This window comes from Carica papaya, chromosome 1 (genome assembly GCF_054855325.1).
Source record: "Carica papaya isolate Zhongbai chromosome 1, ASM5485532v1, whole genome shotgun sequence".
NCBI classification, from domain to species: domain Eukaryota; kingdom Viridiplantae; phylum Streptophyta; class Magnoliopsida; order Brassicales; family Caricaceae; genus Carica; species Carica papaya.
The window spans coordinates 27990087-28007500 of NC_142309.1; the positions used below are offsets into that span (position 1 = coordinate 27990087).

General features: G+C 33.3%; 1 protein-coding gene and 1 long non-coding RNA gene across 3 annotated transcripts in view; both read left to right on the forward strand.

Annotated features, from left to right (window-relative positions):
• The first annotated feature begins 6570 nt into the window (after positions 1–6570).
• Positions 6571–14945, forward strand: LOC110813626 (uncharacterized). The gene is made up of 2 exons (XR_015813445.1): positions 6571–11974; positions 13938–14945. It is a non-coding gene; the product is annotated as an uncharacterized LOC110813626 (long non-coding RNA).
• Positions 14946–16714: 1769 nt separating this feature from the next.
• LOC110813625 (two-component response regulator ARR17-like) overlaps positions 16715–17414 on the forward strand; it is a 3317-nt gene continuing 2617 nt past the window's right edge. The window contains exons 1-2 of one of the 2 annotated variants that reach the window (XM_022040840.2): positions 16715–17186; positions 17351–17414. The exon at positions 17351–17414 is cut by the window's right edge and continues 73 nt beyond it. In XM_022040840.2, the coding sequence (XP_021896532.2) occupies positions 17075–17186; positions 17351–17414 (176 nt within the window). In that variant the 5' untranslated portion in view covers positions 16715–17074. The remainder of the gene's footprint in view (positions 17187–17350) is intronic. The other variant, XM_022040839.2, reaches the window with a different exon arrangement.

Here is a 17414-nt window from a genome sequence, read left to right on the forward strand (position 1 = left end):
TATTTTCTTTGCCTCTCCAAACTTGAATTGTTTCTTGGTAAACTTTTATTATAGGTTATCATAACGTATAAAAGCCCACAAGAGAGATTAAGTCGTAATAAACCATTGGGAGTAAGCTCAGAACATGAGAGCCCAAATGAGGGCTTAGACTCCATTGAACGAAAACACTGCTATAGTCCTAAGACCAAAACCTTATTATAGTACATCTTAAACAATTGGGATCAAACTTGTAGTATGGAAGCCATAAGAGGCATGTTGGCCATTGAGCTAAAACTCTCAACTCCAAATTTGAACTTGTAGAACTATTGATTTTTCGGTCATTCAAACAATTTTTTGTCTCTAATGAAGCGAAGATAATATTTGGTTCAAATGTATGTCTTGTGAAAATGAGATATATATAGCTACATATCACTCTTTATAAAATCCAAATCTTATTTTTCTAGCATATTTGCTTTTGTCTTTAGGTGTTAATGTGTGTACTATTAAGATACCTATATTAAAGCATTGGAGTACATGAAGCTGAACTATAGGTTATTTGGCAAGTTTTTTTCCATCCCTAGGCAGAAAAACCCACAATCAATTTATCAAGGAACTAATGAATAAAATGTAAATCTTTTACATGGCTGGGCACTCCCTTGTTGCCAATATCAATATATACTATACACTGTTTATTTCAAAAAATAAATAAAATCAAAGACTGATTTTCACCTAAAAGAAATGCAACAAGAAATCTTTATGATGCAGAATAGGAAGGACCTAAAATGAACATATATCAATAATATATATTAATTTAATTGTAGCCTTTTAGTGTTATGAAGGTAGCTAGTTTATCTAGGTATTATTAATTACAGGCTTATTTTAGTATGAATCTATTATTTCCTATCTAATTAGATACTGTTCAGTTATTTTTCTATTATGGGTTAGTTAAATTATTTAGATTACTTCCTATGTCTTAGATTTCCTACTTTCTTAGTGCTTTCTATTTAACTTATTTCCTATTTACTAAGTTTTCTACATTTTCTATTTCTGTTATATTTCAGTGCCTATAGATAAGATACCCTAACTTAGTTAGTAGGTACACTATTTATTGTTATTATTTAAAGACAAATATTGCTTTGATCCTTGAGATTCCAGATTTCTCTCTTTCTCTCTTGTTCTTCAATTTTCCCTCTAAAGTCTTACCTCATATCCCCTCTATCTATCTAGTATTCTATTCTTTTTTTTTTTCCATATATTTCTCTATTTCTTTAGATTGAAGGATAATTGTGGTTCTAACATTATCTGCTCTACATTAGTTGGTATCAGAGCCTAAACTCGATTCATTGCTGTCATAGTTTACTCATTTCAAAATACAATCCTACTCCTGCCAAAAAGAAAGAGAAAGCACTAACATATTGAACAACCATTAGCAGCAATAGGAGAGAGAAGACAACATTGGTTGGGTAGTGTAATCTTTAGCCACCATTGGGAGGTGGTTGGTACAACCCCTTCGATTGGCTTCAGAGGGATCTGATTTGCGCCACCAAGTTTGAACAGTCACTGACTTCGAAAACGGCAATGCTATCTGCGTGCAATTATTCTTACGGCTATTTTGTTGGAACCAATCCTTCATGCTACCAGGCGTATGCCAAGACCATATCTGAAACCACCGCCTCTAGACATCTCATTCGTTGGAAGATCATTGCCAGAGACTCGCAAAAAGGAGTGCGTGACACCATGCATCGGCCAGTGCACTTGTTCTTTGTTATCTGAAGTCTTTTGTTGGCTAGTTCAAGTCGGTTTGACTTGATTCAGGTGGACTTTTTTGGTTCTGCCACGTTTAAACTTGTTCTTTGTATTTTCAAACTGATTTTCGAGGTTTTCATGTGTGCTCTTTTAACTTGTTGAGGTTAATTGGTTGAATTCTTGTCCATATTCATTTTTCGGCAAGTTGATAATGGAGATAAAATTTGCTGGGAGTTGAAGGAATTCTGAATTGATAAATATGAGTACAAGTAATCGTGTTATTATAGCTACATCCTATCGGTATATGGTTAAATTACAAAGGATGATCTATGAGATAATTTATGCTAACTTTTTGGTCAATATGGATATGTGGAGCAAATAAAAATTAGTCTAATTTCTAGGTTGCAAGCTTTTGTGACTTATGAATTTTGTAAAGATGTTATTTGAGCTCAGCATTCTCTTAAAGAATATTGCTTAATATGATAGGTATTATCAAATGGAAGTTTAATATTATTTTTCAATATCTTGTTTTGACATCTGCCACAGAGTAAACCACTGCCTATTAGACCTTCAACTATTTCTACCATAGAGGCCAATGATAGAAAATAACTTCCTTCGAACACAACGTACAACTTTCATTATACTTTACTCTCTAAAGAACAATTTTTATTAAAATTTCAAAAGGTGCGGAGTTGGAATCCCATGCTAACTAAGGATTCTTGTGGTTTTGGAGGATCCAACTATATGAGACCAGGAACGAAGAGTTTTCCTCCATTTTTCGACTCGACTCTTTCAAATGTTGGTTTTAAGAATGAGTGATTGCCCTTCTTTTATCCTTACTGCTTAACTTGAGAGTGGACAACTAATGCATTCAACTTATTGAACAAAGTTCTATAGTTGGTCCGAGACCCCTAGATCTTGAAGGTGTCCTTGGGCCGATCTCATAGTTCCTACAGTGTGGAGACGATGAGTCGGTTAATGGATTTTCCTTCATTTTGGCGCATTTCGCTCAAAGGGTTGAAGAAAGATAGTGCATCAAACTGTTTGTAAGGGCCAACTTGATCCTTTTCCCCATCCCAGACGAGGGAACCCTAGTAGAGGCACCGAGATAAAAAGATATTGAATATTCATTTATGCAAGAATCTAACATATTTGAAACTTTAATAGAACACGAAGAAGAAGAGAAGGATGAAAGGTGAATGAATTGGCGACTGATCAAAATCTTGTGGAAGTGCTGCAACCTCATGATCAAGAATCGGCTAACAATATCAAAGGTTTGTGTGCAAAATCTCTTGGAGATGTTGCAATCTCTTGATCAAGAATTGACTAATGATATCAAAGGTATGTGCATATGCAATAATTGATATAGTAGGAGATATTGTGGATGAGGTTGTTATTCTTGTTGATCAAGTTGAGTTTTTTAGTGATCGGTCTCACAATTTATTTATAAGTAACGATATCATTGAGATTAAAAATGATGTTTTTGTTGATTTTAAGAAGAAAGGGGTTCCACTTGAAGATATTGCTCTGCATTCTTTGGCTCTTAATAACAAAAAGGAAAATTTGGTTGTTTTTCCTTTTATGAATTTTGTCATTTTTAATTGGTTCAATATAACTTTGAAATCCTTGATTCTGGAAGCATTCGTGTTTTCTCATTACAATTTCAAGTTCCGCAAATTTGATGCGGAACGTAAGATCAACAATGTTATCCAAACCCACAGATACACAATGGATATGGAACCCAAGATTAACTTGTCATCCGAACCCATATTGTACCCTTAGTATAAAAACTTAATCTTTAAACAAACCTTCCTTATTTAACAACAATCAACTTGTGATTAGAAGTAAGGTAATTGGGATAGAAGATAAGTGAATTGATTAAAACACCACAAAAATATCTTGATAAGTTGAAATCAATTCAAGAAAAAAGAGTTGATTAAAATGCTACAAGAAAATCTTAATAAGTTGAACTTAATCCTCCATGCAACAAAAAGGTTGAAGAAACCTTCAAGAAGCAATCTAGCTGCTGGCTGCATTTTGAATAACTTTATTGATTCCTTGAATGAATGAAAAACAAATACAATGAGGCCTATTTACAGAGATAGGCCATGAGACTCCTAAAAGAAATAGGACTCCTAACTATAATGCTTATCTTAAAGACCATAATTTCCACATGCTAAATTACATGATAAGGACTCTTTACTCTTGGACTAAAGAAGAACCAAAATGCAAGGACTCTTTAATTAAATCATAACTCCCACATGACATATGATTTGTTAGTCTTTATGATGTTGAGGGGGAAAAACAGACCATATCTTTTATAGAAGAGTGGACGACAATGACTCCAAATTTGATAAGATTGTGTTGCTTGTAGATGATATGAAAACCAACCATGTTTTAGTAGAATAAGAACTGTTACTCCTTATCAATTTAGGGCCGAAACTGTCCATGATCTGTGGGATAAAGCTCCTTAGTGATTGGCCTCCATGTAGGATAATGACTCCTTCATAATCAGCTTCCATGTAGAGCAAGGACTCTTTAAAGAGTAAGGACTCTTCGAAGATTGGTTTCCATGACTTGTCAAAGAATAAGGATGCTTAATAATCAACTTGGAAGAGTCCAACATTGGGCTGCAACTTTTAGGAGAGTTTGGCTGAGAGTCCATAAGTTGTAGGAGAGGAATTGACCGCCTTTTCCCTTGGCTCAATGGATTCGGCCTCCATCTTTCCATGGGCCCCCAAATCTGGCCCAAGCTTTCATTCTTCATTAATCCATTCTTGAACATAAGCTCGAAAGGCTTGCTTGAGTTTCTTGGCTCATGATCTTGTGATTGATCCACTTGACATAATGATATTCTTTTCATGTGGCCCAAGTCCATCTTGAATTATGTCCATCCTGTACTTGTCTCCATGTGGTCCATATGGCGATAAAGACTCCTATATTTTCTGATTGGCGATTTGATCTTCATCACTTAAATTGTTAGAAAACTAAGTTCCAACTTTGACATTATTTCTAGTTCAACATTTTAAAATTCTATATTGAGTTCTTACCAAGTGGTGGAGAATGATGCAGAACAGAAAGGACCTAAAATAGGCATATTTCTATAATAATAGATATTTATTCAACTGTAATATTTATATATTATTAAGGGAGCTAGTTTGTTTAGGAATCATTAACTATAGGCTTGTTTTAGTATGGGAATGTTGTTTCCTATTTACCTAGGATGTTATTTAGTTATTTTTCTGTTATAGGTTAGTTAATTATTTAGATTATTTTCCTATTTCCTAGATGTCCTATTTTCCTAGTTCTTTTTGTTTTATTTAGTTTTCAATTTACTAGGTTTTTTAAATTTTCTATTTTTGATTTTATTTTGGTGCCGAGTTTATTATTCACGATTATTATTCAAATATTAAAATATTACTTTGATCCTTGTTATTAGAGATCTCCCTCTTTCTTTCTTGTTCTTCTATTCTCCCTTTAAAGTTTTCACCTCCTATTTCGCTTTATCTATCTAGTCTTCTATTCTCTTCGTCATATATTCTCTCTATTTCTTTACATTGTTGGATAATTGTGGTTTTACTATACTTGTCCTGCCTCACTTTACTTTTCCATCTCCATGTTTTTTTCTTTTCCTCTATATTATGTAGCTTGTCTAGAGCTTTTGGAGGAAAAAGTTAAGGCTGTATAGATTAAGGAAAAAAGTTAGGGCTGAGGGAAAAATGATTGCAACATATTGATTCCTCTGACGATGATGTGGATTATCTGGAAAAAAAGAAACCTTAGAGTTTTTTAGGGAAAGGAGAATTTGGTGTATAGACGGAGAGATAGGTGGTTATATTTTTTTGGGAATATGTTATTCGGGCATGACATGATGAGTGGTGAAGATTTTGGGATTTTCATTGATACCCCAATTAGAATGTAGATTTATGGTACATGGACGGTACCCCCTTTGGTACTATGTTTATAATACCATATTTACACTTTTTATTTTTTTAAAAAAGAGATAGATGGATACATTATTTTGGAACTAGTTTATTAGACCATGACATTATTAGAGATGATGATTTTAGGAATGTCATTGATACACTAATTTTTTTGTAAATCTCTTATGCATGGGTGGTACCCCATTTTTTTTTTGGGTACCTTGTTAATATATATGCATCACACTTTTTATCTCAAATAAAAAAATTATGTTGCTTTATTTAAAAATAAAAATTATGTAGCTTGTCAGTTCACTATTGTGGTCTGGACCAAAGGCAAATGCACTCTCTGCAAATGGAGATCTAGAAAAAAAAGAGGAGAGAAGGCGGGGGGGGGGGGGGGGGGGGGGGGGGGGTGTTCAAAGCAAGCACTCTCAACTGTGGAGATGAATTCGTCTACTAGCAAGGAGATTGATGATGAATGGTGACGTGATGGGGAGGCTTCTTGGGTACCTCTTGCAAATGAGGAAGAAGAAGATTCGAGTCACAAAGAAGAAGCTTATGACAACCGCCAAGAGGAAGCAACATGAAGTTAGTTTTTTTGTGGTAGAAGAAAATCCGAGATCTAGTTTTTTTTTGGGGGGTTGTTAAAGGAGACACTCTATACAGGGGAGATGAATTTGTACAATGGCAAAGAGACAGATCTAGTTTTTTTTTTTTTTGGGTGGGGGGGTTTTAAAGGAGACACTCTATACAGGGGAGATGAATTTGTACAATGGCAAAGAGATCGATGATGAATGCTATGGTGATAAGGAGGCTTCTTGGCACTTCTTGCAAAAGTGGAAGAAGATCCGAGTCACCAAGAAGAAGGTTGTGATGACTACCAAGACTAAGCGACATTGAAGGTATGTCTTTTTGTGGTAGCCTGGTTTTTTTTGTTATTCTCCTTAACTGTTTCACTACTTTTTTTTATCTATGGAATGTTGCTTATTTGAAGATTAAAACGTTATTGTTTTAATTTCTTTTAGTTCACCCATTAATATATTTAGGTCTTTTACTGTTTGTTTGAAATGTCAGTAAAACACCTGTGAAGTTCTCTCATTTTTTTGTTTTGTGATTTATGTCCAGGTGAATTAGTTCTTATTTTTTCCTTTTGCTCTGGTTTCTTTAGTTTGTTTCTATTCTTAAGTTTAAAGATTTCTCTTATTGCTTAAATCTAAAGGTGGTTATTCTTATTTGGTTGTTATTATTGTTATTTTTCCTTTGGTTCATACATCTTCTTTATGATTTGGTTTCTTCTCTTAGATTTTGAGGTTTGCATGTTTTGCGAAGTGGGTTGGGTTCATTTGTGTTGGCTTTGGTTTTCGGTTAATAGGATCTTAAGTATCATATTGTGCTAGGTATGACGGGATTTCTTCTTTCTTTTTTCTCTATTGGACTTTCAAAGAGTGTGAGACTTTTGCCCTAAGGCAAAAATCGGTTGATTTTTATAGGGTAAATTACCAATTCAGTCCCGGAATTATGAATTATGTTGTAATTAATTTCAAAATATTTTTTTGCTACAATTTGATTCTTTAACTTACAACATTATCGATGATTCTTTGCTGAATTTTATTTACATAAATAGCACATGTTTTCATGTCCTTGTTGGCATAGATAATGACTTAAAAAATTTAAAGTTTTTGTTTAGGCTAGGAATTAAAAAATATAAAGTTTGTTGCGGGTCTCTTCTGTTTGTTATTGTTGTCTTGTATGACTTAAAAGAATAAAATTTATTTTTATTAGAAGGTTATAAGGTTAATGGTAAGTTATTTTTGTTATAAATTTTAAACCCAATAGGAGACAAAATATGGTAAAATAGAAAGAGTTTTGTCAAAAACTTTCACAGTTATATAAAAATTTACCAATTGAAAGAGCTTTAAGGACTAAACTGTGATTAAAAGCAACAAAAGTTTTAGAATCAAATTGTAACGTAGCAAATAGTTAAGAATTAAAATGGTAATTTACCTATAGTCATGTATAGGTAAAAGTCATTGATGACGAGAAAGATAGCTTGCTGGTGACTTTTATTTAGGATTTTGATGGAGGACACTTTTATAGCTATACAATCAGTAGCATGGGTGCATGAATTTAGCGTAGTTTAAGGTAGAAAGAAAAAGACTAGAAGGGGCAGAGAAGAAAGAGAAAAAGTGAGGAAAAAGAGAGAAAAAAGAGGGAGAAAGAAAAAGAAAATGGTTGAAGAAAAGAAGAGAGATCAAAATTTTGAGATGAAGTGCATGAAATTTTGTCTGCTTGTTATATGATCTTCATTACATCAAATGGCTGTATATAGGCAAAAAAAGAGAGTGTGGAGAGCCAATAATGATCGAAGGTGGGGATTGCAGATTGGAGGTTGGCCTGAGATGCGGCTGTGCAGAAGTATGAGATTGAGAGAGCCAGCAGCTGGGAGAATATGTAGCAGCGAGTGGCACGCTGGAGTTTTGTGGTGGGGCTTCAGGGAGTTAAGACTAAGGTCTTTTGGGGTCAGTTATACGGGCGGTCCTCTCACTTCCTGAAACTGTCATATGGGTTTGGGGTTGTTTAGTTGTAATATTTTGGGTATTTGATGAAGGAACTCTTAGCTCTGATCCTAACTAATTTTTTTTTTAAAAATAAAAAGTGTGAAGTATATTAATTAAAAGCACCAAGGGGATGCTGTCCATATACAAGAAATTTACAAGTGGGTCAGTATATCTACAATGACCCTTAGATTCTCAATGCTATAAAGGTCATGTCCTAACACCATGGAACCAAAATAATGTAACCATTTATTTCTAAATTTGTTAAGAAGTTCTTCCTTCCCGTCAAAACCCTATTGTTTCTCTCTTTTCAAACCACCCAAATTATGGTCAAAGGTATAAGATGGTATAAACCCTTATCCTTACAAACCCCTTCCCAGGCTAACAATTCATTCCTCACCGTACCAGCCATGACTCAAATGATGCCTAGAAGGCCGTAGGCTAAACACCAGAGGCTGTAAGTTAACAGACACCATAAAAGAATGTGATTGTTGGTCTCAGCATCACATTTTCACGAAGAGTATCTGTTGACGAAAACCATCTCCCTTTTCATTAAGTTGTCAATTGTCAAAATACGCTCTTTGACATCTTCCCGAGCAAAAAAAGAGACATAAGGCGGCGCTTTTGTTTTTCATACCATTCTGGTCGAGAAAATGGGTGCGTCATTCACCTTGTGCCCTGCCAAATGCTTGTAGTAAGAATTGACAGAGAACAAACCATTTTTCTTCAACTCCCAGATTAACTTGTCAGCATTATTGTTAAGGGTAACGTTTGCAAGAAACTGTAAAAGGCTTTCGTACTCATTTAGTTCCCAGTCCTGCAGGTGTCTTGACATATCCACAGACCACACACTACTGTTGTAAACCTCTGTAACAAGCATATCCTTTTTTTGGGCAATGTTGAATATCGTAGGAAATCTGGATATTAAGCTTTCATTCCCGCACCATTTATCCTGCGAGAAACGAATTTTATTGCTTCTGCCAATTTTCCACTTCATTCAGTCCAGGCCATTAGACTGCTGTTGGATAATACTTTCCTATGTAGCTCTGATCCTAACTAATGTAGGACAAGTTAGGTTAATTTTCCTATTTAGGAATTCAAAGGTAAAAATCTAGACATCACTCCTAGGATTTTTAAACATTACGTTTAAGAAGTCTTAATCATTATATTTAAAGCTTTGGTTGTATCACAAAATCAGAAAATTGAGAAACTTTCAAAGTATTTTGTTGAATAAATAAAATCATTCTTAAAATTGAAATTATAAAGATGTTTATAATATTTTATAGATAACATTTCCTAAATAGGATTATGTTAAGTAATACTAATACTATAGGGTTAGGAAATAATGATACTAATATAAATAGGAAAACTAAATTCTAAAAAGAATAAAATCTTAAAATTACTATAAAAATTAATATGCTCCTAATTTTTTCAAGTACTCATAAATGGTACAATAGATTTATATTTAAAGAGAATAACAATTTCAATTTGTTTGAGAATGTAGACTTAACCCATTCTGTAAATGGTACAATAGATTTATATTTAAAGAGAATAACAATTTCAATTTGTTTGAGAATGTAGACTTAACCCATTCTGCTATAATCAACTCCCGTGAAAACTGGTGACATTAATTTTGACTTTCTTGGTGATATCGAAGGGATCATCTCAATTATTTTATAGTGATAGGGGAGATCGTTTACCTTCCAGCCTTTTTTTTAAAAAAATAAAAAGTGTAGATAATATATTAACATGGTACCAAACAACCAGGAGAACTGCACAAAAGCTTTACAATGTAGTTAGTGAGTCAATGATATGCCCAAAATCCACATCAGTAATCATGTCACATCACTAATCATCTACCTTCCAGCCTTGATATCTACCTAGAGGAGTAGCATGATTTCTACCCAGAGATGTAGGTACTCTACCATCTTGTCTGACTAGTGGTTCATGGATTAAAGTTTCTTTTCTAGATGGAGGTCTTGGATTTCAAGGGATGACTAAGAGATCATCCTCAAGTTGATCCTCATCATAGAAGCGATTGAAATCTAAATTCAGAGACAGACTTACAGTAGGGGGAAATTCTGCAGGTTGTTTACGATCTTCACTAGCCTCAGAAAATGTATTAAATGGGTAGTGGATCTTAACTGGTCCTGTAGAATAAGAATAGGTTGCCAAATAGAGGAATCTCCTATTGCTATAGAGTGGGTTCTGTAACAGAGGAATGTTCCATTACCATAGGTTGTTTGCAATAAATTTCTTGGAGTCAGCAAATTGCTTAGATACTTGAATTTAACAAATTGCTCAGATAGTTGTTACACAGTTCTCTTAGAATTAGTCAAATTAGTGCAAAGGACAAGTCTTCTGTTTGAGAAGATTTGGAGGACTGTGGTTTGAGTCTGTAGTTTAAGCAAGGTAATAAAAAAGTAGATGATTGCTGAAAGAAGCTAAGTTGCTTTAAGAATCACAAGCTTTATTTGTTCCAAGACATAACAGATAGGACTTGCAAAGATAACGTGCTGGATGCATGCACAAAAAATTATGACATGTAAGATAGAGCATGCAAATGATGTGGTAATAAAATATGGTTAAGCTGATGCAAATAGTAGAATGTGAGCCTGTGGGTATAAATACTCAAAAGTTTTCCTTAAAAAAAATTCAAAGAAAAAGCTTAAAGGATTTTTGGTTTGTTTTTTTAATTTTATTTTGTTTGGTTCTGTTCTGAGGCAGCAAGTTATTGAGGACCTTTTGGAAATGACAAATACCATTTTTTGAAAAAATCAATCAAGTTATTAAGGCAAAGACTTACTTCGAAGAAGCACAAATAGAGAAGTGTTTTGTTGAGGCTTTTGAATTATTGTCTTGGCTTACAACTTAAATTAGTGGCTCAGTTTGGATCCAACAACCTTTTTATGGTTTTTCTTATACTCCCACCTAGCAAAAAGAGTGGGATCTTTTGAAGGAATACAGTATAAGCTGATTTGGAAAGTCAAAACCTTGCCCAATGTGGATTCTTTTGCATGGGAAGCAATGCATCTTAACCTGGATAATTTGACTAGTAGGGGTAACTTCTTGGTTAATAGTTGTTTGTGTGAGCGATGCTGAATTATGCAACCATATCCTTTTATTGTGCCTTTCTATTTATATGCTGTGGTTTATGGCTTATGAGTTTTTGGGTGTTAGTTGGGTAATGGCAGGGTGAGTGAAAGACAAGATCTGAGCTTGGGTGGAATGCTGAAGGATAAGTGTTCAAAGCTTATCCCATTGGCTACATTTTGGGTTATATGGAAAGAAAATGATAGGAGAATACTTGAGGGTGTTGAGACGAGTTTTTATATGCTTAAAGATTCATGGTTTCAGATCCTAAGTTTTTCGTATGGGTCATCATCTATATATATATATATATATTTAAAAAAATAAAAAGTATAAGTTATAAAAAAGAAATACTTTAAGATCTGGCTCTAGGTCAGAAGATATAAGTGATCTTTTTTTTAAATAAAAAGTATAAGTTATCATTAATTATAAAGAACACAAGATATAAGTGGGTCGTAGGTAAAGAGAAAATATACGGACGTAGGTAGAGAGAACTTGAATGGATGTAGGCTGCTCTTCTTCATACGACCGACCTTATTCTCTCTTTCCTCCGAGCAGGCTCTAGGGCGGAGGAAGTTATGGCAATTTAAAGATTCCATTGAGAAGAAAGACACAATATTAATGGCCATGAGTTCATTAAAACAGGAGTCGCAACAGATTTATTCATTGAGAAAAAATCTTGTAAGTAACTCGGTGCATTTTTTGACTTGCTTTTGCTTGTCATTTAGGTGTATAGTTTCATATTCTATTTAATGCGTAATGCTTAATTGATCAAATTTCTATAGTTACTGATTTCACTACAATTTATATGGTTGATGAGGGCTTACATGGGTTGTCATGTTTAACTCCTGTTGGTTCATCTCACTGTTTTTATGTGAACCTACTAATTGTATTTATTGCTACTAGATTATTAATGTATCATTTGGAATAATGGAAAGAGCTGAAATATAGAGAGAATAGAAAGAGAGATATTTTACTGCTATCCCTAATAATGCAAGTTGCATCTCTAATCTTCACCACTCCTAGTTTCTATAGATTGGAGGTCTTAGTTCCCTAACTAATGCAATTTGTTTAGCAACTGGTTAGAGACAATGATTACGATATTGTTTTAAAGTTTGAAAACATTTTCTTGCCTATGCAGTAACCCAATAGGTTATTGTCTCTACCTTTTTTATTTATAATGAAATTTAAGACAAATAGAAGTTCTGTTTCTACTCTTAAGGGAGTTTCAAAAAGATTTTAACCGTTTTTTGGGAATAAATTAATAATGTGAATAACAGATTCCATTTCTCTTTTGGTTATGTTTCTTTGGACACCCAAATCAGAAAATTGAATGCTGGATAACTGTTGACAACTCAGGGCAGTCATTTGTGTTCAGCCCTGCATCTCTTCCTCAATGCCTCCAGCCACGATAAATTCCATCAAGCTTTCCTTTTACATGTGAATTATTAGGGGATAAAATACTGATGAGATACATGTTTATTGACTCTGCATGAGTAAGTATGATAGGTAGGAAGCAAACTTAATTGGTTATTGCCCTTCTCTGAAAAGCCATTAAGGCTCTCTAGGTTTGGTGATGTTAGGTATCCATCTGTAAAGAACTATTGATGATCTCTCTGGATTTTATGTGAATACCACAATGAAGAAAATGGAGTCTTCGGATTTCCTTGCATTATAACGAATACCTTAACATTCTACACTGGCCGGTGGTGTACCCTACTGGACTATACCAGTGCAGTGCAGACACAAATTTCATATTAGCTCAGTATTGGTTAATTCTGTTTAATATCGGGCACTTTGGGTGTTGTGATGGAAATACTGGTATCAGCTGGTACCAACTGTAATATTTCATATAAGAATCAAATGTCCTCCGATTTTGATGTAATATTTAAAATACTTGTATATTCGTGTTTTGGTGTAATATTCCTATTTTTATTATGAATCATAAGTTCTACTTATTTCACATATTTGCACATGAAATCTTTAGATATGATTTTCTTTACAAACGTTTTGCTTGTATTAAGATTGCTTATATTAAGATCGATTATTAAGTTAAATGGTTTTTTTTTAATCTTTTTCTCTATAGATATATGATTATTATTATCATTGTGTGTGTGTGTGTGTATATATATATATATATATATATACAATCATGCATATGTATAAGTTTATGTATTTAAATTATGAAATAAGCAATACACAATACATTCTTAGAAACAATTTTCTCATGGCCTTACCCTTGTGTTATGCCTGAATATCACAGTTCTAAAATTTCATTAAGGATACAGAATTTGGTATTATGTAGGTGTAGTATTATTTGACAATGACTGATTTATAATATTTGATTAAGTGAGATTAATAATTAAGTTACTAGTGTAATGAAAGAATTACATTGATCAAGTTGGATTTAGTTTATTTCGGGACAGTTAGAGATTTTTTTAGTGGAGCAACTACTACCTTACCCCTTACACAGAAATAGCAGAATCAGTCTTAGAATTTTGAATAGAGGTTATATGGTAGAATTTTTACCGGATTAGAATTTACTCACTTTTTGATCTAACACTCTTATATTTGCACACAGATTCTTGGGTTAAGCTTGGTATTAATATGTGCATTTCATAAATGTCTTTTATTAATTTTGCAGGAGTTGCTTTTCCTCAGGTATTCATCATACGTTGACTCTGGTTCTTCTAATTCATTTGGTATGTTTTTTAAGGAGCTTTTAATGGGAAAACTAAAAGCTTCATATTGTTATTTCTTTTGTGACCAAAATAATGAAAACAAGATATTACACTTTGATAACTTTGTTCTTTATTAAGATTTTAGCTTAAGGTTTGAAAGCATTAGAAGCTTAAAATTCATTGGAGCTAAAAGTCCTATTTTTAGAACAAATTAAAGAATTGTTGAATTTATTCACAAATTTATACTTTTGACTGTGTGCTTGTTATGGACACTTCAATACAGAAATTTGGAGGTTAATTCTTACCGCGGTCAGTTTCATTTTCTCCTTAGCTTTCTCGTTTATTTTTAAGTTTATGAAGTTCTTTTTTCACTACGAATTATTTGTTTATCTAGAGTTACAGATTTGCTACGAATTAAACGAGAACTGATCAAACATAACATTGATCTTTCTTTCTTGTGATTCACCATGCAAGGTTTATAGTTCTTAAGAAATATTTGATTCACTGTATAATGTATAAAAACGACAGATCTATTACATATTTTGTAACTTTCTCCAGCTGGATTAAAGATTATTTTGTTATTCTGATTACTTGAGAGTGTGGTTTTGATTCATCGTGATGTATAAATTGATACTGTAGTCTTGTTTGTAATTTTCCATTATGTGCTGTTTTTATTTTCGTACTGCTAGCAGTAATAACATGTGATAAGTATTCTATGACTTTTCCATATATTAGAAACAATATGTTCATATGCATTTATAGGGATCTTGGGGATCTTTAGACTAAGAAAAGGAAAATCTTTGTATATGAAACTGACCTATATACAAGAACTATACTGAGGAAATATTTTCTAATTTGTAAGAGGGTATCCCTTTTTTAATGATTTATTGTATACATCTTGTAGATATTTATACTACACTACATATATATATATATAGTAACTGTTAATGGATATTTCTTTTTAAGTTTCAGAGATGAACTTCATTGTTATATAGGGAGTTTAGATATGTAGTTAGGTGTCAATCATTATTTATATGTTAGATACAACATTGAGATATACATGACTTTGATTCTTGGATCGATCATGGTGGTTCTTGATCCAACCCTGATTGAATTCCGAATCCAATGTTAGAACTTGATTCCAAAATGGATCTCGAAATTGTGTCTGGTTGATTTTTTGAAATTAATTAATTAAAGGGTTAATTAAGTTAATTGGGTTTTAAAGCTTAATGGAGGATGTAATTAATCAGTTTTTGTTATTTCGTAAAAATATTTTTCATAATCAAATTTCAAATAACTTCCATAAAACAACATTCTTCCATTCCACGTTGAACACAACTTTCTCGATTTCTTCTTGAAGTGGGAATGATTGGTCGCGATGAGATCGGAGGGCTGAGGTTGAGCCACGTAGTTTGAAAGACAGGTGTCGGAGGACACACGTGGCAGACAGGAGTTTGATGGGGGGGCCACACTCGGGTGTGAAAAAAAGTAGGAAGAATGAGACCCCATAAATTCAGAAACTTTCCACTTTAGACCTCCCTCGATGGGGACAGATTCGAAATTTGGAAGATTTACAGCAGTACGTCTGTAGGACCCACAAAGATTTTATTTCAATGGGTCCCACCCCTCCCAAGATTTTCAATGTTTTTATATGTATATATATATATATATATATATACACAGAGAGAGAGAGAGAGATATATATATATATATGTATATATAGATAATATAAAATATGTACGAGTCGTGTTTTTCATATTTTTTTTTTTATATCGGTGCTGTAGTGGGCCCCGCTTGATTTATTTCATGTCTCCTCCCTGTGATGACCGCAGATTGATTTCCTCTTCCCCTCCCCACCCACAGTCCACCTTCTTTTCAAACGCTCAAAACTTCTCATTATGTTACTGCTTCTGTTTAATTTTCTCTGTCTTTCTTATGAACAGTTAGCACTTACCCCTTTGTTTATTCTTGAAAATAGAGAAATATATGTATTATATATATATACATACATCGGTTGTAGTTTTGAGTTTTTTAATGGAAGAGTATTATATTTTGGTGTAATTTTGTTTTTTTTTTTATCAGTTTAGGCTGAAATTAGGGTTGGTTGCATGCATGCTCTTCATATTACATTACATATATAAAAATATATGTGTATATATATATATATATAGGGTCAATGCATGGATGGGAAGAAAAGAGAGGGTGTCTGATACAGTTGGGCCATAGTTGAGAATGACAACATGATGAATGGTGTTTCAGATACCGTTACCATATGTGGCCTTCCCATTAAAATAAACTGTGAGCTAAAGTGATCGTCAACAACTAATTCTAATATTATATTTTAAAATTAATATTGTGTACTGTGTGTATATATATATATATATATATATACACATATACATATTACGTAATATGTTTTTTCCTATATAAAAAAGAAATACAAAAATATGATATGAGGTCACATCATCCTACGTACAATGTTGTTAGTTGGGAGAGAGTTGATTGGTAGAAATCAAGGTTTTAATGCAAATACATACGTAGGATAATATAATGTATTGGAGAATCCTATCTGGTCCAACAGTTAATACTAGTAAATCTCTATAGTTGTGAAGTGTTGATTTTGAAGTGAGACTACGCGATTAAGAAACTAATTCAAAGATATCATGAGTATGTACAGAAGAAAAATATATATTTGGAAAAAAAAAAAGAAAATTTGAAAGAAAAGAAAGAATAATGAGGGAAATGGGTACAAAGATCTGGCAGAATTTTTCTTGGCAATCAAACAAAATCTAAGCCAAGAAAAAAAAGGAAATGATAAAAGGGACATTTGAGGGAAAGAGATGAGTGGTTGTACCAACAAGGTATAGAGAGAATCTAATCCACAGATTTTACATTTCTCTCTCTCTCTCTCTCTCTCCGTCTCTCTCTCTTCTCTCTCTATATCTCCTCCCCCCCTCCGTATAAACTAAACTACTGAATAAAACCTACCTACACCACAACTACAACCCTCTCTCTCTCTGAATTACTTATAGTAAATATATATATATATATGTAAGTTACAGAATTAAAAAGGAGGGAGTAGAAGTTAGAAGAAGAGAAAATGGAGGTGAAATCAGATGTTGGTCAACAACACTTTCATGTCTTAGCCGTTGATGACAGTCTTATTGACAGGAAGCTTTTAGAGAGACTCCTCAAGGTTTCTTCCTACCATGGTAAAACCTAATTTCTAATTCTCTCTCTTTCTCTCTCTCTCTCTCTCTCTCTCTTCACTCTTTGATTTAAGTTTTACCCATTTCTTCATTTACATTCTCTAATTCTCTCGAATTCCGTACGCATATATATGTATGTATATATTTACATGTGTTCCGTTTTGCAGTGACGTGTGTGGAGTCTGGGGATAAAGCTTTGGAATACCTGGGCCTGCTTAATAACCTTGATCA